The following is a 22761-nucleotide window of genomic DNA, read 5'->3' on the forward strand; positions in this document are numbered from 1 at the left end:
AGCCGCTCCACAAGCCCTCAGCCGAGCAGGGCAACCAGGACTTAACCAAAAAACCATGCACACTGCAATTTAACAACAATAATTTATTGAAAACCTCTGCCCTTCCCACATTACATGCTCATGTGGAGAAGCCCCCTCCAAAAACACAAAACTACCAGTCTCGGCCTTACAAAAAGAAAGAAAGACACCAGTCTCGGCCTTACAACAAGCACCAGGCATTTGTGCATACCTCTACGTTTTGCCCTGCGAGGGCGATGCCTTGCGCATCCTTGCCTGGCCCCTGCCCGTGTCCCGGGGTTGGGGAGTCACGGGGCCGTGAAAACACGGGGCCGTGCTGTCCGAGCGAGGTAGGTTCTGGACCCAAGTGCAGACAGACGAGAAGCAGGTATACAGTCTTAAGTAACAGTACTTTATTTGAACTTTACACATAACTAGATTCACACAAGGAAAACACTAATAAACATAAGAGAGCAAGACAAGCTACCAAACAGCTAGACAAGACAGGAACTCAGGACAAGCTTCCATGAGGAAACCCACTTGTCCTGACTGAGCTCGAGACAAGCTACCACCTAGGCAACCGGCTTGCTGAGATAAGACTCAAGACAAGCTACCACAGGGGTAATCGGCTTATCAATACAGAGCTCAAGACAAGCTATCAAACGGCTAGTCAAGATAGGAACTCAGGGCAAGCTTCCATGAGGCAACCCACTTGTCCAAACTGAGCTCGAGACAAGCTACCACAGGGGTAATCGGCTTGCTGAGATAAGACTCCAGACAAGCCACCACAAGGGTAATCAGCTTATCAATACAGAGCTCAAGACAAGCTACCACAGGGCAACATGCTTGTCCAAACTGAGCACCTTATCAAGGCTGAGCAACTTGTCAAGACCGAGATCAAAAGGAAGAACCACAGACTTAGATACAAGCAACAACCATGGCAACCAACTTGTCAAGGCAAGCTGCCACAGAGCAAAGGCTAGTCAAGACAGAGCACCTAGTCAAGACAGAGCACCTAGTCAAGACAGAGCACCTAGTCAAGACTAACTCCCTTATTAGGACTGAGCACAGAGAGAAGAAACCACAGAACTTATATACTACAAATCACAGGTGAAACTCATAAGCCCAATAACAGTCAATTAAGAATTAACACAGGGGACTAGAAACAATTAACAAAGGAAACAAACAAGTGAAGGTGCCATCTAGAGGTTACTGAAGGAACTGCCCAGTACCCTCACAGCCCGCCCTGCTGCTCCTCCTCAATGGGAGCCCAGTGGCTGCAGCAAGGCTGGGGGAAGGCTGCTGAGGGGCAGATGGCGAGACGGCAGATGCCCTTGGGGGTCGGCCTGCACCAGCTCTGGCCTTGGAGTGGCCAGCTGCTGACTGCTCCAACTCTGGCTGGGCGGCAGCAGTCTGTCCAGCAGCTTGTGGCAGCTGCAATGGCGGAGTGGCAGTGTCGGCTGCAGGAATGGTGGCAACCTGGCAGATCGCAGGTGCTCGCTGGTCGCCTGAGACATTGGCACTCGCACGGGCCAGCACTGCAGCATGCGCAGCAAACAGCTGAAGAACAGACTGCTGGGCTGCTGCAGCGCGGCGGGTGCCCTGGCGATGCCTGGCTGATCCAGCGAGGGTGGCAGCAGTTAGTGCCCGTGTGGCCCTGGTCTGTGTCCGCATGACACCAGCCAGTGAATGGACGGCACGACTGAGCACTTGGCTAGAAGCCGACTGTGCTGCCGCGAAGTCCTGCAGACTCCTGGCCTGTGCTGCCGCGATGTCCTGCAGACTCCTGGCCTGTGCTGCACTGAATTGTTGCAGACTCCTGGCCTGTGCTGCACTGAATTGTTCCAGACTCCTGGCCTGTGCTGCCCCGAATTCCTGCACACTCCTTGCCAGTGACTCTATGGAGTCAGGCATCCTTGCCACTGCAGCCATGAGCTCAGTGTGCCTGCGCTCAGCCTGGACGGCCATTTCCTCTAGGAGGCGCACCTCCTCTGCGCTCACCGTCGCAGGACTGGAGGCCGCACTCACCCTCTGGGGAGAAGTCCGCCGAGCTTCCCCACCCCTCCCGCGTTGCTGCAGGCCGCTGGGCCCCGGAGCTTCACTCTCCTCCGACCCTTCCCCCCGGCTCCCCTCCAGGGAAGACGTGTCCTCTACATCGCCATGGGCTGGCACAGCTGAGGGTGGCACTGATGGGCCGGCTTCCTCTTCCTCCTCCTCGTCTTCCGAAGGGCTGACAGTGGCAGCTTGAGGGCCCGCCTCCTCACCTGGCGAGTCACCATCTGAAAGCAGGAAGGTACAAGAGTAGCTTTAGAGTGAGGACAGGGCGGCAGCGAGGGAGGCATGAGTGGTGCCATTCACCGCATTGGTCGGACAGTGGCAAAGGATGCTGATCTGATGCACAAGTGGAACGAGAGGGGTCCAAAAGGTGATGCCCTTACCATTGGTGCCCAGAACAGGGTCGGCATCTCCACTGGCGACGGGGCCAATCAACCGGCCTGCCATAATGCGCTCCACACACTGGTCGAGGTCAGAGAGCTCTTTGAGGTCAGGACGGCCTCCCCCGGTCTCAGTTCGGTTGCGCCAGTTGTGCGCCACCTTGGCCTGCAAGAGAAAGGACGGCCTCTAAGTACAGTGTGAAGCCCTGATCTTGTCTGCACTGCCTCCCATGGTCGAATAGCTTCTCCAGTGTGTAGCCCTGATCTTGTCTGCACTGCCTCCCATGGTCGAATAGCTTGTACAGTGTGTAGCCCTGATCTTGTCTGCACTGCCTCCCATGGTCGAATAGCTTGTACAGTGTGTAAAGTGCTGAATGTGCAAGTGATTTTCATGCCAGTCCCATAGCTCCTGGATGAGGGCTGGCCATTAGGGCTTTCAGGTCCCTTTGCCCATAAAGTGAGGTGCACATGCAAGGATGAGGAGGACACTGGAAAGGGTTCTCACCCTGACAACCCGAGTGAGGTCGTTGAACTTCTTCCGGCATTGCACAGGAGTCCTGGCAACCACGCTGTTGGAAGACACCCTGTTGGAGACCTCCCTCCAGGCTTTCCGGTAGGCGCTGGGCAGCGGCCTCTTGCCACCTTCTGGGAAAAGAACATGGCACCTGCGCTCCACTCTGCCAACCAGCAGCCTCAGGTCACCGTCGCTGAAGTGCTGCGCTCTCTCCCTGGCCTTCTCCATAGCCCTGGGCGTTGTGCAGGTGAAGCTGAAGTGGTCAGGCCTAGGTTGAGGGCTGCACTGTGCAGGGCGTGGCAGGCAAACAAATCCACCCTCCCCCTTTAAGAGCTGACCGGCGCCAGAGTGTCTGCCGTCAATCAGCAACTCGCCGCACCTGCGCTGCGCCCGGCCTCGGGGGTATCGCTCAGCACCGCCGGCTTAGCGCCTAAAGATAGTCGTGCATCACCTGTTTTAGCGCAGCAGCAACCTCTTGGGGCGATGCGACTGAATATCGGCGAAGGGGGCGAGACTTTGCGCCGGGTGCAAACTTTAGCGGCCGCCCGACTTTACCGCCCCAAAAGTGGCTATACTGAATTTCTAGGCCAAAGTATTTGTTTAGTGTCTCTGCCATTTCCTTATTGCCCAATATAATTTCTCATGTCTCTGCCTCTAATGGACCCACGTTTACTTTCACTAATCTCTACCTATTTACATACCTATAGAAACGTTTACAATCTGTTTTTATGTCTCTTGCTAATTTACTCTCATATTCTTTTTTTCTCTTTCTTTATCAATTTCTAACCTCCTTTGCTGAATTCTAAAATCTTTCCAATCCTCAGGCTTACTATTCTTTTTGGCAACATTATAAGCCTCTTCCTTTGATCTAATACTATCTTTAACTTCTCTTGTTAGCTACGATTGGACGACTTTTCCTGCAGCTGAAGAAGAACTTGGAGTGGGAAAGGGAGGATTCACTCCATGACAAGTAGAGAAAACAATATTTGAAAATCACAGTCAATTTTATGACCCATTATTTGCTATATTGCTGATATAGTGCATACATAGAAATAGTTTGCAGGACAGACTGGGCTGTCCATGTTCCTCTGATACTTGGAGTGCTATGGAGTAGGTACAGATATGGTGCAAGTTTTGGTGAAAATTGCAGCAACCTCTATGGAAAGATATGAACCAGCTGATGTCAGTAGGAGGGTCATTTTTCTCGACTGATTTTTCTTCCCAACACTCCTCTTCTGATGGTGTTGACCCCTTGCTGTGATAGTGGTCATTTTTTGCATCCGAGCTCTGAACTCATGGAACACTGGCTGACTTTCCCTTCCCTAACCCAAAACACTGAGGCCAAGTTGTCGTGGCCTCCTTCTGCCTGATTGAAATCAGATAACTCATTAGCTCAGTGCCGATTAGGAAATGCACCTGGGATCTTCCCGGCCTGTTTGCCTCAGCTACTCACTGAATGATCGGGGAACAACAAGAGGTGGCAGCGTCTCACTAGTGCCAGTGCCAGGCAGAGTCCATAATACAACATCAGCATCAAATGAGCTGAATCTGCAGGATTTTCCCCTAGGGTAAGAAGCTTAGCTTATGTAAAGCATTCCCTGTAACAACTGTGTTTTCATGGATTATGTGCTGCTCAAACTATTTTCCTCTGTGACAGCATCAAGAACTCCCAGGTCAGACAAAATACAAATGTTACATCATATAAATTCCCCCCTTAAATTATGCCAACAGAATATCTCTATCTAGCCTCATACAAGCATTCCCTTTTGGACCAACATGACATTTCTATTTGTCTCACTGTCTATCCCACTCTGAGTGAGATTGGCCACTGTCATCAATTATAGACAGAGCTGCTCACTATACACTCGCATCCACTAATGATGAGATTTGAACCACACAGACTAAGTGCACTTAATTAGCCGTTAGAAAGAGGATGCTTTCATTTCTATCACATTGAACTAGATTAAATTAAAATCCCAGAAGCAGAAGGACAGATTTCTAATTCGCTGCACTGTTCAAAGTCTGATCAAACGTAACACATTTATGATTTTGCGACGTTAGTCGTCAGACTCTAGTCAGGTGCAGGTGTGATAGAATCAAATCCCAGGCACCGAGTTAACACTTTCACGTCTCGGTTCTAACCATGCAGATAATCTCAGATGGCATTAAGTTCTGAATGAACTAATGCAGGGATAAGAACTCCTCCGGTCATTAGATGTTGCAACCTCATCAAACCTGTTTGCGAAGATTTCCTCTGTTTTCACATTTTCAGTGAAAATCTCGCAAAAAAATTTTGCGCAGAGCAAACTTTCAAAACAATGTCTATAATATTGTTACATCTGGTGACAAGAAGAATGAATACCACATTATCGCTTCTATGCTTCAATTACCAAAATCATTTTTCCCCACATTTTGCTAATTCCCTACTGAATCCCACCCACGCCATTCACAAGATGCCACAGGGCCGTGAAGTGTTGTTTTTCAAACACAAACCAAAAAATGGCAGCTATCGTGCAAACTGAAATGTAGCTCAATGCCATCTGTTTGGAGTGGAGTTTGCTCGAATCTGTATTTAGGGCTGTTTCTCTGAAAGGATCAAGAGGCTAAACTCTGCAGAAGAAATCTTTCCTTACCTGTGACTGTGAGAACCAGCTGGCATGTTCGTTCCCCAAGGACGTTGCTTGCCACACATCTGTAGGTTCCTGTATACTCCATCGTCAGGTTCCTCAGAAATAGGGTGCCTTTTTTGGAATCTGTAAGAATGGAAGAGAAGAAAAAAATGACTCAAATAAAACTCAAGATGCTTACAATCAAGGAGGAATCAGGTAAAGTAATAAGGAAATAACAACAGAAAATGCTGGAAAAACTCAACAAGCCAGGCAACATCCGTGGAGAGAAAATAGAGTCAGCGTTTCGGGGCAAGCCCTTTGTCAAGACTGGAAAAACACAGGAAATGAAATAGATTGAAAGGCCAGGCTGGGAGAGAACAAAAGAGAAGTGAAGAGACATGAAGAGGTATTCAAAACAAGACGAGATGGTGATAGGACTAGTGGAGACAAAAGACGGCTCTAGATTAGGTGTGAACTGCGCTGGCAGAATGGGAGACATCTGCCATGTGGGAGAGAAAAAAAGGGGGGGGAAGGGCCAAAGCAAAGGTGTGGATAAAAAATAAGTAAAAATGTAATGGGGGCCGAGGTTATGATCTGAAATTGTTGAACTCGATATTGAGTCCGGAAGGCTGTAAAGTGCCTAATCGGAAGATGAGGTGCTGTTCCTCGAGTTTACGCTGAGCTTCCGTAATAAGGATCTGTTGCTACAGTAACTGCAATTTACTGGGCCCAGTAGCTGCAGTAGTAAACCACTAGACTCCCACACAGAAGATCCCTTAGCTCCAGACATGCAATGTTGGTGTCTCACTGGCAACCTACTTTGCCGGTATGTGAGCTTTAAAGAGAGAAGAGCCATATGAAGAATATTAAAGCATTAGGAATACAACATTAATGGGCCAAAAATTGCAGTCGGCGGCATACCTCTGGAGACCCCCGCCGACCTGTGAAAAGAATACGCACCTACCTGATGGCGGCCCTCCTTTGTAAACTTGCGCTCTGACGCTGCGAGTATCAGGGCAGCGTAATGGCCCACCGATCCCAGGGACGCAGCCTGTGCGGAAGCGTACCTGGGATCACGTGGGCCTGGTCCTCCAATCAGAAAACAGAATTAGATTTTATATCATTTCAGAAGGGAATCCCGTAATCAGATTTAATGAAATCCTGTAATCAGATTTAATTACAATTTACAGGACTGGAATTTAATTCCTAATTAGCTTCATTCCACCAACTTCACTAAAAATTTAATTTTGCCAATAATAATTATGGACATCATTAGAACTCCAATCTTTGCAGAAACAAGAAAAACTTATTTGATACAATTAAACTATCCAATTTTCAAGATGAAAATGTTTAAAACATGTCTGTGGTACCCCCTTACACTGATACAAATGGGCCCTGCGTCTGTTTTCATCAACCATAGCATTTTCGTACGCAATTACTGGGCAGTTGGTGGGCAAATAGCCCAACTCTGCACCAGCAATTGGTTTTTCTTTGGCCGTGCGGATGATCTGTCAATGCATACGTTGACAGACCACAAGTTCGGGATTTAACACATGCACAAGCACATGCGGAAATCCTGAACTTGTGGTGGATTTGAAAGGAGGTATGACAGCGTACTCTGTATGTACGCTGCCATACCCACTTCAAATTCCGGGCAAATATTGTTTGTGGGTGAATCAATTCCTGTCACTCAATTCTCTATAAAATGATAATTTGCACATGTGGTGATTAGCACAGAAATACTAACTCTAATTTCTCCCTTTCTCTCCTGAAGGCACTGGTTCCTGCTGGGACATAGTTCATTGGACACTGGTTGTCTTTGGGTACCATTGTTCCATGGGCACTAGCTGCTTTTGGGTGCTGTTAGTTCCATGGGCACTGGCTGCTTTTGGGTGCTGTTAGTTCCATGGGCGCTGGCTGCCTTTGGGTGCTGTTAGTTCCATGGGTGCTGGCTGCTTTTGGGTACCGTTAGTTCCATGGGTGTTGGCTGCCTTTGGGTACCGTTAGTTCCATGGGCACTGGCTGCCTTTGGGTATCGTTAGTTCCATGGGCACTGGCTGTCTTTGGGTGCTGTTTGTTCCATGGGGACTGGCTGCCTTTGGGTGCTGTTAGTTCCATGGGCACTGGCTGCCTTTGGGTGCTGTTAGCTCCATGGGCACTGGCTGCCTTTGGGTGCTGTTAGTTCCATGGGCACTGGCTGCCTTTGGGTGCTGTTAGTTCCATGGGTACTGGCTGGCTTTGGGTGCTGTTAGTTCCATGGGCACTGGCTGCCTTTGGGTGCTGTTAGTTCCATGGGCACTGGCTGCCTTTGGGTGCTGTTAGTTGTCATGGTCCACGTAGGCACCAATGACATCGGTAGGACAAAGAAAGAGGTTCTGCTGAGAAAGTATGAGCAGCTAAGGGCTAAATTAAAAAGCAGAACCACAAAGGTAATAATCTCTGGATTATTACCTGAGCCACAAGCGAATTTGCAATGGGTAATTAAGATCAGAGAAATGAACGAGTGGCTCAAAGACTGGTGTGGGAGAAATGGGTTTCGATTTGTGGGGCACTGGCACCAGTAATGGGATAAGAGGGAGCTGTTCTGCTTGGATGGGCTTCACTTGAACCATGCTGGTGCTAGAGTCCTGGTGAATTGCATAACTAGGGCTGTAGAGAGGGCTTTAAACTAAATAGTGGGGGGAGGAGCCAGGTGAGCGGGAATTTAAAAAGTTAATGAGAAATGAGAAAGCAATAGAGCAGGATAGAGATGGGGGAAATAATAACCAGAGTGTGACAGGAAGGGACAGAATGTTTAAAAATAAGAGTGCAACAGAAAATGGGGCCAAAACAAGGAGAAATGGTAAAAAGACAAAGTTAAAAGCTCTATATCTGAATGCACGCAGCATTCATAACAAGATAGATGAGTTTATGGCACAAATAGATACAAATGGGTATGATCTGATCGCCATTACAGGGACGTGGTTGCAAGGTGATCAGGGCTGGGAACTGAATATTCCAGGGTAATTGAAAATTCGGAAGGATAGACAGAAAGGAAAGGGAGGTGGGGTGGCTTTGTTGGTAAAGGATGGGATCAGTGCAGTGGTGAGAAGTGATAATGGCTCAGAAGATCAAGATGTCGAATCGGTTTGGGTGGACATAAAAAATAATAAAGGGAAAAAGTCTCTGGTGGGTGTAGTCTACAGGCCTCCGAACAGTAGCAATACTGTTGGACAGAGTATAAATCAACAAATAATGGAGGCCTATAAAAAAGGTATGGTAATAATCATGGATGATTTTAATCTCCATATTGATTGGACATATCAAATTGACCATGGTAGCCTTGAGGAGGAGTTCATAGAGTGCATCCGGGATCGTTTCCTGGAACAGTATGCAATGGAACCAACCAGGGAGCAGGCTATCTTGGATCTGGTACTGTGTAATGAGACAGAATTAATTAATGATCTCATAGTAAAGGATCCTCTAGGAAAGAATGATCATAGCATGGTTGAATTTCAAATTCAGTTGGAGGGTGAGAAAGTTGTATCTCAAACCAGTGTCCTGATCTTAAACAAAGGCAATTACAATGGCAAGAGGGAAGAACTGGCTAAAATGGACTGGAAGCATAAATTAAAGGGTAAGACAGTTGAAATGCAGTGGCAGACATTTAAGGAGATATTTCATAACTCTCAACAAAAATATATTCCAGTGAGAAAGAAAGATTTTAAGAGAAGGGAGCACTATCCGTGGCTAACTAAGGAAGTAAAGGATGGTATCAAATTGAAAACGAAGGCATACAATGTTGCCAAGATTGGTGGGAGACCAGAGGATTGGGAAATTTTTAAAAACCAACAAAGGATGACTAAAAAAATAATAAAGAGAGAGATGATTTAAACTGGCAAGAAACATTAAAACAGGTAGTAAGAGCTTCTACAGGTATATAAAAAGGAAGAGCGTAGCTAAAGTAAACATTGGTCCCTTAGAGGATGAGTCTGGGGAATTAATAATGGGGAACAGGGAAATGGCAGAGACTCTAAACAAATATTTTGTATCTGTCTTCATGGTAGAAGACACTAACAACATCCCAATAATGGATAATCAAGGGGCCACAGGGAGGGGGAAACTAAAGACAATCACTATCAATAAGGAAATAGTACTTGGTAAAATAATGTGACTAAAAGATGACAAGTCCCCTGGACCAGATGGCCTGCATCCCAGGGTCTTAAAAGAAGTGGCTGCAGAGATAGTGGATGCATTGGTTGCAATATACCAAAATTCCCTGGACTCTGGAGAGGTCCCAGCGGATTGGAAAACCGCAGACACCCCTATTTAAGAAAGGAAAGAGACAGAAAGCAGGAAACTATAGACCAGTTAGCCTAACATCTGTCATTGGGAAAATGCTGGAGCCCTTCATTAAGGAAGCAGTAGCAGGGCATTTGGAAAATCATAATGCTGTCAAGCAGAGTCAGCATGGTTTTATGAAAGGGAAATCATGTTTAACAAATTTGCTGGAGTTCTTTGAGGAGGTAACGAGCAGGGTGGACAAAGGTAAACCAGTGGATGTGGTGTATTTGGATTTCCAGAAGGCATTCGATAAGGTGCCACATAAAAGGTTACTGTATAAGATAAGAGCTCACGGAGTTGGGGGTAATATATTAGTATGGATAGAGAATTGGTTAACTAACAGAAAGCAGAGAGTCGGGATAAATGGGTCATTTTCCGGTTGCCAAACGGTAACAAGTGGGGTGCCCAGGGATCGGTGCTGGGGCCTCAACTATTTACAATCTACATTAATGACTTGGATGAAGGGACCGAGTGTAATGTAGACAAGTTTGCAGATGATACAGAGATGGATGGGAAAGCAAGTTGTGCAGCGTGCTCAAAGAATCTGCAAAGGGACATAGACAGGCTAAGTGAGTGGGCAAACATTTGGCAGATGGAGTATAGTGTGGGAAAGTGCGAGGTTATACACTTTGGCAGGAAAAATAAAAAAGCTAATTATTATTTAAATGGAGAGAGATTACAAAATGCTACAGTTCAGAAGGACCTGGGGGTCTTTGTGCATGAAACACAAAAAGTTAGCATGCAGGTACAGCAAGTAATCAAAAAGGCAAATGGAATGCTGGCCTTTATTTCAAGGGGGTTGGAGTATAAAAGCAGGGAAGTCCTGCTACAACTATACAGGGTATTGGTGAGACCACACCTTGGTACTGTGTACAGTTTTGGTCTCCTTATTTAAGGAAGGATATACTTAGAGGCAGTTCAGAGATGATTCACACGGTTAATTCCAGAGATGAGGGGGTTGACTTATGAGGAAAGGTTGAGCAGGCTGGGCCTATACTCATTGGAATTTAGAAGAATGAGATGTGATCTTATTGAAACATATAAGATACAGAGGGGGCTCGACAAGGTAGATGCAGAGAGGATGTTTCCCCTCGTGGGGGAATCTAGAACACGGGGGCACAGTTTTAGAATAAAGGGTCACCCTTTTAGAACTGAGATAAGGAAGAATTTCTTCTCTCAGAGGGTCGTGAATCTGTGGAATTCTCTTCCCCAGAGAGCTGTGGAGACTGGGTCATTAAATACGTTTAAGGTAGAGATAGACAGATTTTTGCAAGATAAGGGAGTGAAGGGTTATGGAGAGCGGGCGGGGAAGTGGCTTTGCGCCCAAGATCAGCCATGATCTTATTGAATGACGGAACAAGCTCGAGGGGCCAAGTGGCCTATTCCTGCTCCTATTTCTTATGTTATGTTCTTATGGCTGCCTTTGGGTGCTGTTAGTTTCATGGGCACTGGCTGTCTTTGGGTGCTGTTAGTCCCATGGGCACTGGCTGCCTTTGGGTGCTGTTAGTTTCATGGGCACTGGCTGCTTTTGGGTACTGTTAGTTCCATGGGCTCTGGCTGTCTTTGGGTGCTGTTAGTCCCATGGGCACTGGCTGCCTTTGGGTGCTGTTAGTTTCATGGGCACTGGCTGCTTTTGGGTACTGTTAGTTCCATGGGCTCTGGCTGTCTTTGGGTGCTGTTAGTCCCATGGGCGCTGGCTGCCTTTGGGTGCTGTTAGTCCCATGGGTGCTGGCTGCCTTTGGGTGCTGTTAGTCCCATGGGCTTTGGCTGCCTTTGGGTGCTGTTAGTCCCATGGGCACTGGCTGCCTTTGGGTGCTGTTAGTCCCATGGGTGCTGGCTGCCTTTGGGTGCTGTTAGTCCCATGGGCACTGGCTGCCTTTGGTTGCTGTTAGTCCCATGGGCACTGGCTGCCTTTGGGTGCTGTTAGTCCCATGGGCACTGGCTGCCTTTGGGTGCTGTTAGTCCCATGGGTGCTGGCTGCCTTTGGGTGCTGTTAGTCCCATGGATGCTGGCTGCCTTTGGGTGCTGTTAGCCCCATGGGCACTGGCTGCCTTTGGGTGCTGTTAGTCCCATGGGTGCTGGCTGCCTTTGGGTGCTGTTAGTCCCATGGGCGCTGGCTGCCTTTGGGTGCTGTTAGTCCCATGGGTGCTGGCTGCCTTTGGGTGCTGTTAGTCCCATGGATGCTGGCTGCCTTTGGGTGCTGTTAGCCCCATGGGCGCTGGCTGCCTTTGGGTGCTGTTAGTCCCATGGGTGCTGGCTGCCTTTGGGTGCTGTTAGTCCCATGGGCGCTGGCTGCCTTTGGGTGCTGTTAGTCCCATGGGTGCTGGCTGCCTTTGGGTGCTGTTAGTGCCATGGGCTCTGGCTGCCTTTGGGTGCTGTTAGTCCCATGGGCGCTGGCTGCCTTTGGGTGCTGTTAGTCCCATGGGCGCTGGCTGCCTTTGGGTGCTGTTAGTCCCATGGGCGCTGGCTGCCTTTGGGTGCTGTTAGTCCCATGGGTGCTGGCTGCCTTTTGGTGCTGTTAGTCCCATGGGCACCGGCTGCCTTTGGGTGCTGTTAGTCCCATGGGTGCTGGCTGCCTTTGGGTGCTGTTAGTCCCATGGGCGCTGGCTGCCTTTGGGTGCTGTTAGTCCCATGGGTGCTGGCTGCCTTTGGGTGCTGTTAGTCCCATGGGTGCTGGCTGCCTTTGGGTGCTGTTAGTCCCATGGGTGCTGGCTGCCTTTGGGTGCTGTTAGTCCCATGGGTGCTGGCTGCCTTTGGGTGCTGTTAGCTGATCCCAGCTGGAGCACCAATAATGATACTCTAATTGCCCTCAGTGCCCAATGGCAGGGGAGCAGAAAAATCATCCACAGTTTCAATTTGGATTTTTATCCAATGACTCCTGTTGGAATGTGCTTGCCAGGTGAGGATAGGATCTGATCAGTGGGGTCGCCCCCCACAGTCAAATAGCAACTCAATTATGATGTATGGCTGCTTGGAACTACACTCCACCACAACCAGCGCCTTCAGTCTTAGGAGGAGATATTTAAAAAACACAACAGGCTCTGCTCGTAATTTTTGCTAATACAGCAACAAATGATAAAGAAATTGGTACAATTGAGTGTGTAAATATTTTTATTGAGATCGGTTAAAGCCTTGTATCAGTCTCCGTACTTTTTACAGTTCAGGGACACATCTCTCTCCCTTAAATAAGAAATGAGATTGTTCCGTAGTTCGACTGTACAGACTTCTAACACCACCTCTAATCATAATGGCTGACCAGAGACCTAAGTACACAATGCCTTGCCTACTCGTTCAATGGGTGCTGGGTACCGATTAGAACATTCATTTAAATTCAAAGTGATTCATGTGCTGACAGAACTCATAATGGAATAATTGTGCACACCTGTGGAGGAGGGTGTGACGGGTGGAGAGATAACACCTGGGTTTACGTTTGGCTGTCCAAAGAACATGATTAAATGAAAAGAAACAGATTTGCATTTAGAAAGTACCTTATCACAATTGAAATGTCTCAAAGGACCTCACACAATGAAATACTTTCAAAGTGCAGCACAGACAGTTTACACTGCACACTAGAGAGTTAATCCACTATGGCTTTGAGGGAGGAACATTGGTCAGATGCCACCAGAACTCCCTTGGGGGGAGTGGGGTCATTGTAACCTAACCAGCCGAGAGGGAAACTGACACAATCAATTTGGCCAGCAATTCACACCCCCCGCAATACCCCCGCCCCGGTCTCCCCCATCCTTCCCCCCGATTTAACTTTCAATTCAAGTTGGCAAGCAGACTCAGGTTGGAGTGGGACTGAGCAAGCACTGGGGGAAATGGATGGCAATGAAGAGCGACATTAGAGAGCTGAAGGAGAGGGAAATTGAAGGAGAGGGAAATTGAAGGAGAGGGAAATGAAGGAGAGAAAAGGAGAAATGGATAGCAATGAAAAGGTGAGGGACAGGGAATATGAAGGAGAGGGGAGAGGGAAAATGAAAGTGAGTGATAAAGGAGAAATGGATGACAGTGAAGTGGAGGGAAATGATTAATAATAGGCAAAAGGGAAAAATGGATCGTAGTAAAGATAAGGGGCAGATGCTGGGAGCAATGATTTGTAGGGAAGAGGGGAGAATCTGGGATCAACGCTTTGAGGTGTGGGAGGAAGGCGAGTTCAAGCACTAACTGAGAGGGAGTGAGGAAAGAGAGTTCCAGCACTAACTAGGGGAGTGGAGGAAGAACACCAGCTTAACTGGGTTGCAGGGGTTGAAGAGTGCCTGTATGAACTGAGAAGGTTGGAGGAAAAGGGAGTTTCTCTGTGAACGGGTAGGGTGTTGAATGGGCACAGTGTCTCAGTGAACTGAGTCTGGGGTGGGTAGAGTGCCTTTGTGAACTGGGACAATGCATTGTTGGATGTAGGAGAGTGACTGCTGAGGTAATTTTTGGCTAAATGATGGCCTGGTTGGTTTGTTGAAAATCCAAATGTCACTTTGTTTATCTTTAGATTAAACTTCCATAAACTGTGAAGTATAAAAATGCTTAAATGAACCAGGATGCGTCACCAATTTTGGGCTTTTAACATTTGGATTTTGTCTTCAGACTAGCGTGTATTTATGTTCTTTTCCCCTCAGTACAAGTGAAGGCATGTCGTGCTCACTCGCAGCTTAAGTTACAAAGTCCATATAACTACTGGTTTTCAAATGTCAGGGCTGTTGTTGAGTTGTCACCTTTTCAGGGACGGTGTCGGCCTTCGTCGGTTTTCTACCTCGTATGAAAACAATGGGGGTGGAGCAGAGCCAAATCAAACATGGGCTCAGGACTCACAGAAATGTTCCTCTCGGGAACCCAGAACTGCTATCCCCAACTACACTGAAGGAGCATGACTCAGCACCACAGAGCGGACTTGCTTCGTAACCAAATGCCTGAAGGATACATTATCCATGCAGAACAATAATCAAAGTTGTGGGTTTTTTTGTGTAGGCAGGGTGTTGTTTTGCTTGAGTGTTGCATATGTATTTTTGTACAAACAGGATATTTTCAAATTGATTTGAAATGCGTTCATAACTTTGTAGGGAAGAGTCCCCACTCCATGTTACCTAATACAGGTCACTAACTGGATGGCTATCCACTTGAATGATCTGTAAATGGATGTTGCACCCTGCAAAAGAAGTGTGTCTTACAGCTAATGGCTACTGCCTCTGAGTATTTACATGAGAAAGCTTGTGCAACATGCCCTTGCCAGACAAAGATGTCCAAATAAAATCAATGACTTCATTACGAATGAGTCAGAATTCAAGACAGGCTCAACAGGCTCAAGGCAGAAACATCTCCAGGGATTGGTGATATTTATCTCAGAGTGCAGGGAGATAGACTGGGGAGGAGATTTGTGAGGCATCTGCAACCATTATGAGGGACTCAATAGACACCGCAAAGGTACCAGTAGATTGGAAACAGGCTAATACGGTGCCTGAATTCAAAAAGGGTTGCAAAGCAGACATAGGCAACTACAGACCCATTAGTATTACTTCCATCACATGCAAAATAATGGATTTTATTATTGGGAGTAAATGTGCGGATCATCAGATCAGCAATAACTTAGTTACAAATGGCCGGGATTTTGCTCACCTCGGCGGGTCTGGGGCGGGCGGTGTCGGTGGCGGGTCTGGGGCGGGCAGTGTCGGTGGCGGGTCGTGGCCCCGCTGCTGGCTCCAGCCCGCTGTCTAAAATTAATTTACGTTGATGGGGCTTGTTAAGCCCGCCCAGCGCGTTTCCCAGCCCAATTAGGGGAAGCGGGTCTGGTGACGTCATTTATGACGCGTCTTGAGCCGGTTTCTTAACGGGACCATGGCCAACTTTCTTTTGACATTTGTGCTGTCAGTGCACTATAGCATTGAGGTGCTGCAAACACTGACAATCACTGCACAGATGCAGAGGGCTGCACCCAGGTGCACCCATGACTTCCTCCATATCCTTATGGAGGGAGTCAGAGCAGAGAGGGAGGTCCTCTTCCCTTCCCATGGGCAGAAGAGACCTCCTCGGGAGACCATAACAGCCTGGTGCACATTGCAGAGGAGGGCACAAACAGGGATGTGGGTGCAGTGACGCAAACATTTCAATGATCTCAGTAGATCACGAAATGTTAGTACAAAGCCGCACTCAACCTCATCCTGCTGTGTCTCTCACCACATCCCCATCACTCTGCCTTCCCTACCCTACTTCTGCACATCCTTACTCACACCAACTTACCTTGCACCTCCACTCATCCCTCTCTATCTACATTATCACATCCCCATCTCACTAGCCACCCCTCACACTCATCCTACTGCAAGCATACTGTAATGTATGTACCTTTAAGGGGGGAACTATCTTTTACAGCTCATGTATACTGCAGTACCGGCAGTGACCTCACCTGTATATAGCCCTGAGTAGTAATCTGTACAGATCAGTTCCAGTGTGAGCCACGTTGAGTAAACACCTGTTGTACCGTTCTCCTGCAGTCTGTGTCTTATTATACACATGGTGTGGAGATGCCAGAGTTGGACTGGGGTGGACAAATGTAAGAAATCACACAACACCAGGTTATAGTCCAACAGCTTTATTTGAAATCACAAGCTTTCGGAGCGCTGCTCCTTCTTCAGGTGAAGTGGAGAAATGCATAAAGACACAGCTTATATAGTCAGAGAATCATGTCAGATGTTTACAGGTAACCTTTCTCCACTTCACCTGAAGAAGGAGCAGCGCTCCGAAAGCTTGTGATTTCAAATAAAGCTGTTGGACTATAACCTGGTGTTGTGTGATTTCTTACATTTATTATACACAGACACAACACATACCAACTAACAACACACAAGAGTAGCCACTTGGGTGTTTTATTCAATATTTATGTAAAGTTTCTATTAATGTGGTGTCAAACATTGAAATCTTTATATTCAACACTTTCCGGTCTTGGACAGATTTATGTGCACCTTTGGAAGTGGCTTAGTGAGTTGCAATGGTGATGAGTGTGGAAGGAATGGCTTGGTCATTGTAGGGATGCTTTATGGTGTTGGTGTGGGGTGGTGCCAACCTGGCGCATCATGTGGCAGCCAGGGTGCACAGCGTAAAGTTAAGTAAATCTGGCCATGATGAGGCCATCCCTGGCCTCCCAGGCAGCAATGTGCTCGGGTGCTGATGCCTTCTGTCCTGTGGAGATTCAGGTGATTGCGGAGAAGGTTGATTTTGCTTTTGGTGCTGCTGGTGTTGGGGCTCATTGTGGTCCAATTCTGAGGATCAAGGTGAGACAGTATAAACGGCACCCATGCTGATGGAATAGATGGCAGGTGAAATACAGATGACAGAAGCAATCTGTCTATGGTGAGAAAGGTAATGAGGTGAGACTGGATGGAGACTTGTGGAAAGACTTGCAGTAGGCTGAATCTGTTGTGGAAATGCAGTGCGGAACAGCTGGTGGCTGAGGAAAGTGATCTCTGTCAGGTGGAAGCTTTTACTGTACATTTGAAGCTGTCAAGTAATCAGCTGGAGCAATGGCCACTGAACTCCTGCCTCAGGTTGACAAACATGGTCACCGAACTGCGTGGTTCCCGTGGCCATGAAGTTAAAGTTTAAAAAGTAAGGCAAAAAAAGCCTGTTAAGGGTCGGGTAAGTATATTATAAAGAGTTTAATTGGTCTCGCGCCGCTGCCTGTCGGGTCTGCTCAGCACTGACGGACCCAACATTGGGAAAGGTGCATTGCAGCAGGTTGACAGCAGGTTCCCAACCCGCTGTCAAAAAAACACTTTCCCACTCGACCCGCCACTGATCCCGCCCGCTGACACCCCGAAAAATTCCGGCCCAAGAGCCAGCTTGGATTCAGAAGGGGCAGGTCCTACCTGATGAAGCTCCTCGACAGTTTTGAGGAAGTGACAACCCAAGTAGACTGGTACACCTAATGATGCAGTGCATTTCAATTTCCACATGACTTTTGATAAATTTCTACATGAAAGGCTATTAATTAAACTCAAACCTGTGAGGAATTAGGGTAAACCCTGTGAACGGATAAGAATCAGGCCGAAGGGTAGGAAGCAATGAGTACTCTTTAGAGTTACAGCAAAGTGGGGCAAAGTATTGAGTTGGGTACCTCAGGGTTCAATGTTGGTACCACTACTGTTTTTGAATTTACATCAATGGCCTGGTTCAGAAAATCAATGCAAAGTGGTCAAATTTGCAGAAGATTCCAAACTATGAGGGTCGGTGGAGTCAGAGGAGGCTGTTCAGAAATTACAAACTGAGTTGGAAAGGACAATGGCAGATGAAAATTTAATGTAGACAAATGTAAAGTGCTACACGTAGGAAGGAAAAATAGACGACAATATATTTCATGAATAGTGTTGAAATACCCAAGGATGAAGCTAAAAGAGATCTAGAAGTCTTAGTAGACTTGATGCTAAACACGTCCTACCAATTCAGAGTAATGTTCAACAAAGCCAGTAAGATGTTGAACTACATAGCCCAAGCAGTAAGTCAGAGGACATCATGATCAAACTTTCTATCCCTCTGGTCAGACCACACCTTGAATATCACATCTGGCTCTGGTTGCCAAGATATACAAGAGACCTTAAAGTGCTTGAGGCAGTGCAGTATAGAGATATTAAACTTTTCACCAGTGTCAGGGGTTTGAGTTATACAGAAAAACTGGAGAAACCTGGGCTTCTTAGCCTAGAAAGGAGGGAATAGATTTTCGTCTGGGACCATCTGTGGAGGCAGCACGTGCCGGAAGACAATGGCCCAAGAATTTCTGGAAATTGGTCCTTGGGCTTCCACAGGCAGGTCGTCTGAGGGGAGAATTCAATTTCTTGGAGTTACAAATCTATCCCAAGAAGTCAAAATGGGGAACAAGTTGTGCATAAGTGATGTTCTTACTGGCCCTTGATGTCTTTATAAAACAACAGTGACCACACTTTGTTGGCCTTAAAGTGCTTTGGGATGTCCTGAAGATGTAAGAGGCACTATATAAGTACAATTTCTTTCTTTCTGCTGTACTAGAGTTAAGAATTGAATAAATGCCTAATGATGAGAGACAATATCCAGCATACCTTTTACCATGAGTCTTGGTGAAGATTTCGAAGTGCCAGGGTTAACCTCTGACCACATGTACTGAGGCACTGGCCGACCTACAGTTGAACTGCACACCAATGTCACATTGTTTCCTATGTATGGTTTTCCAATCACTTTACATTCTGGGGTGGATGGCGGTACTGTTCAATTAGAAAGAAATGATGCGCATCAGTATCACCATCTAAACACATTGCAGGACTTAACGAATTTATACAGCAATGACTGTAGGTTTGATTATTGGGCTTACGGGAACGCAGAGGTTCAAAGGGACCAAGACACAAGCAAAACATGAGATATTATCAATGACCTTTGTGTTCCTAACCTTTATTTTCCACTGTTGGAGTTCAGTGTCTGCAAATTGCCTGCACCGTGCACACAGAATGCATCCTGTTACTATGTGTTCTAAAGGGAGTGAAATACCTCTATCAAAAAATAGGAGAATGCCTTTTCTCTCTGTAATTAACAACCCACTAACGAATTTGTTTTCTCAGAAACCCCACATCTTCTAGCAGTGAGTCCCCAGAGTTTTGTTAGCAGGCCCATCATTATGAGAATGCGGGCAGTTTTAAGTGCAATTGGAATTTTGCCCCTCAGTGTTCCTAATCAAGTGCTGTGGAACAGGAATCGCACTCAAACCCAGCAAGCGCCTGAGGCCAATCAGGCCATTACAGGGAACTACGGAGCAATAGGAATCTAGGAATCGATCACAGTGCAGTGCAGACACCTGCCACAAAGTCCTCTGGCCTGTCACTGTTAGCCAGGAAATGGTGTGTGTCTGCGAAGGATCCTAAATATAGGAGAAAAATCATTCCAAAAAAAATGGTCGCTGATTGTTAGCGCGATTGTATCAATTGCAACACACCTTCATCCTCACTTCCCAATAATAGTCGTCCAGGGACCCATTACTTTCACATCAAAATATTTTTGTTAGGTAAATATATATTTATAATAAAGGTATCAAGACCAACAATGAAGGAATCATTTATGTAGGAAAGTACCTGCTGCCATCACGCTCCTTGCCCATTAAAGCTGTTGTATCTATTTATTAACAATTTGGGCTGCGCGGTCTCCCTGCCCTTGTCTGTCCCCCCTCTCTCTCCCTCTTCCCCTCTCCCTGTGCTGTCCTCTCCCTCCCTCCCCTCCCCCTCCCTCCCCTCTCGCTGCCTAGCGCCTGAGGCCCGGTGCCGTTGTGATAGCGGCCGTGCGGGGCCTAGCGCTTGAGGCACGGCCGGGATGTCGGGCCGAGACGGACACGAGCTGAGCTCCCCCACGGATCGCGCGGCTGACGGCGGGCCGCTGCCGCTCCCCCGACCGCTGTGTGTGTCGGGCCGAGCAGTTGCGAGGCACGGCCCGAGTGAGCCCAACTTACCTGCCACTCCGGCGGGGCGGGAGCGGGATCGGGAGCTGCAATGTGGGGGTTACTTTTGCTGCTGCTGTCCCTGTGGGGATGGAAAAAATGGCGGCTAAGTTTAGGGAGACTGGAGGATTAGGACTTGCCCGTGACGCACTGGTTGGTCAACCATCAGGTGAGTGAACTGTAGGATTGGTCAAGCAACGGTAATGAGAGGTAGGATTGGTCAACCGCTAATGAGTGGATTTTTGAGGATTTTTGAACATTTTTTGTATACTGTCGAAACAATTTTTGTCTGACAATAAAGTAAATATGCCTACGAGAGTCCTCTAACGATAAGCTTTCTTTCGATATAACATACGTGTAAGTACGCTCTATAACTTTTGATTGTATAGCCGGACAGACAGAGAGACAGACAGAGAGACAGACAGAGACAGAGAGACATACCGGTTTATATATATAGATTAATTCTAAAGGTCATTTTGTTGAAATATTGCATTTTTCTGTGTTATATACTTTTTGTTTAAAAATTAAAGACATATCTCATACATTTAACAAAAAAAAAATTTTAATTAAAAAAAATATTTAGCAATTAAATATTCCCAGCACAGTGGTTACAGATGAACAAGGGAAAAAAACAAAGTATCAGCTTCTCCTCCTTACCTTGGACTATTAAATCGACAAATGCCTCACTGGGCCCAGTAAAATCTGGAGGATTGTTTATATCACAGGAATATCTGCCAGTGTCTGATGACTTGGTGTTAACAATTTTAATGGACGCTACTCCATTGGTTGGGTGCTGGTCAATCAGCTGGATTCGATTAGCTTGAGGCCCAAGTTTGTAAGTTTTTCCATCAGTATAGAAAAGAATCTAAGCAGATAGAATTGTGTTAAAAATTTATCAGTTAAAAAAGAAGTGAATGATAAGGACCCTTCCTTAAGTCTGAGCTATGCACTTGTGATAACACTAGGCCATGCATCTCCCATGCCTACCAGGAATCTTCTCCCAGGCTTCTGCTCCGAAGCAATCACATAGCAGCCTAAAACTTTCCCTTTGATAATCCCTCCTCTTTGTAAGGATTTCCTAGCCCTCCACCTTGTAGCTTTCCGTGGTAGGGTGAGATAGCGAATTCCAGTAGGGTAGGAACCAATCTTGTGCCTTTTAGTGGTGTGGTGGAGTACTCTCGTGCTCCAAACCACTGTACTGCCCACAAAGAAATGTCTTCATTCTGACTGAACTATCCTCGGTCCACATTCATGGTCTAAAACTATAACATTATCATATCACTGAAATATCCACAGAGAGGCCAAGTCACCCTCACTGTAAGTGTAAACATCTCATCTGAGACCATCTCTCATTGATATAGAAACACTAATATTATTGTCCCACAATACTGTGTACACCCACTGAGATGAAGCATGAAAGTATCATAAGAAGAAAATTGGTCGAAGATAAGTTTTTAAGCTGAGGTCCCAGAAGATATTTAACGTCCCCATGGCACTATTTGAAGAACAGGAAGTTGTCCTGGTCAACATTCCTACCTCAACTCCAACCCCAACAAAAAGCAGAAGTGAGGATTTTAACTCCCTCCACCCTGCAGAAACCAGGCGGTGCGGAGGTTAGACCAAAGACGTCTAACTTACTGTTCCTTTTCCACCTGGCTGTTACCTTAAAGCCGGGAGGCTGAAGTGCCCACCAGACTCATGCAGGAGCCTCATAAATTTATGCTAATCAGAGTCCTATTACGTAGCTAGGACCCCAAAGTCTCCTTTACAGCCTACTGGGCAGAATTTCCACAGCTCCTCCACTCAGTAGAAGCTGATGGACCAGAGGGGGAGGCCCTCCTAGGTAAGTAAAATAATTTATTTTTGTGGGGCCAGGAGGATCATGAGTGATCTTCTGGACATCACCAAAATAGTTTGGGCCTCTGCCACCCGGGCACTGCCCCCCCCACGTTCCTGAAACCCTCCCGATCGCTGCTATTCCCGACAATTTACCTTGCTGCTGGCTGGGCAGCCTCCGGGACACCCAATATTGTGCCAGCCCCAGCTTGGCGAGGTGCCACTGAGGGGCAGACAGGTAGCAGGCGTCATTCAAATGAGGTTCAGCCATGAAAATGGACTGGGTCTCCGCTGCACATCCCGGACGGTCTCCACGCATTGTGACAGCTGACCACATAAGGTCATTCAGCTCTTTGTTTCTGGGATCCTATTGTGTACAAAATGGCTGCTGCTTTTGCCTACATAACAATCACTGCACTTCAAGATAATTCACTGTATGTGAAATGCTTTGAGATGAAAGAAAGAACTTGCATTTATATAGCGCCTTTCACGATCTCAGGACATCCCAAAGCACTTTTCAGCCAATGAAGTACTTTCTCACTGTTGTAATGTAGGAAATACAGCTGCCAATTTGTGCACAGCAAGATCCCACAAACAGCAACATGATAATGACCA

At 47.0% G+C, this 22761-nt stretch overlaps 1 protein-coding gene across 1 annotated transcript in view; it reads right to left on the reverse strand.

Annotated features, from left to right (window-relative positions):
- Positions 1-22761, reverse strand: part of LOC147100400 (V-set and immunoglobulin domain-containing protein 2-like) — a 58452-nt gene that overhangs the window by 13339 nt on the left and 22352 nt on the right. The window contains exons 3-5 of the mRNA XM_085968065.1: positions 20968-21175; positions 18932-19093; positions 5580-5699 (exon numbers count right to left, since the gene is read on the reverse strand). Of these exons, the coding sequence (XP_085824191.1) occupies positions 5580-5699; positions 18932-19093; positions 20968-21175 (490 nt within the window). The remainder of the gene's footprint in view (positions 1-5579; positions 5700-18931; positions 19094-20967; positions 21176-22761) is intronic.

This window comes from Somniosus microcephalus, chromosome 26 (genome assembly GCF_052327205.1).
Source record: "Somniosus microcephalus isolate GS21.2 chromosome 26, FLI_Smic_1.0, whole genome shotgun sequence".
Taxonomy (NCBI): Eukaryota; Metazoa; Chordata; class Chondrichthyes; order Squaliformes; family Somniosidae; genus Somniosus; species Somniosus microcephalus.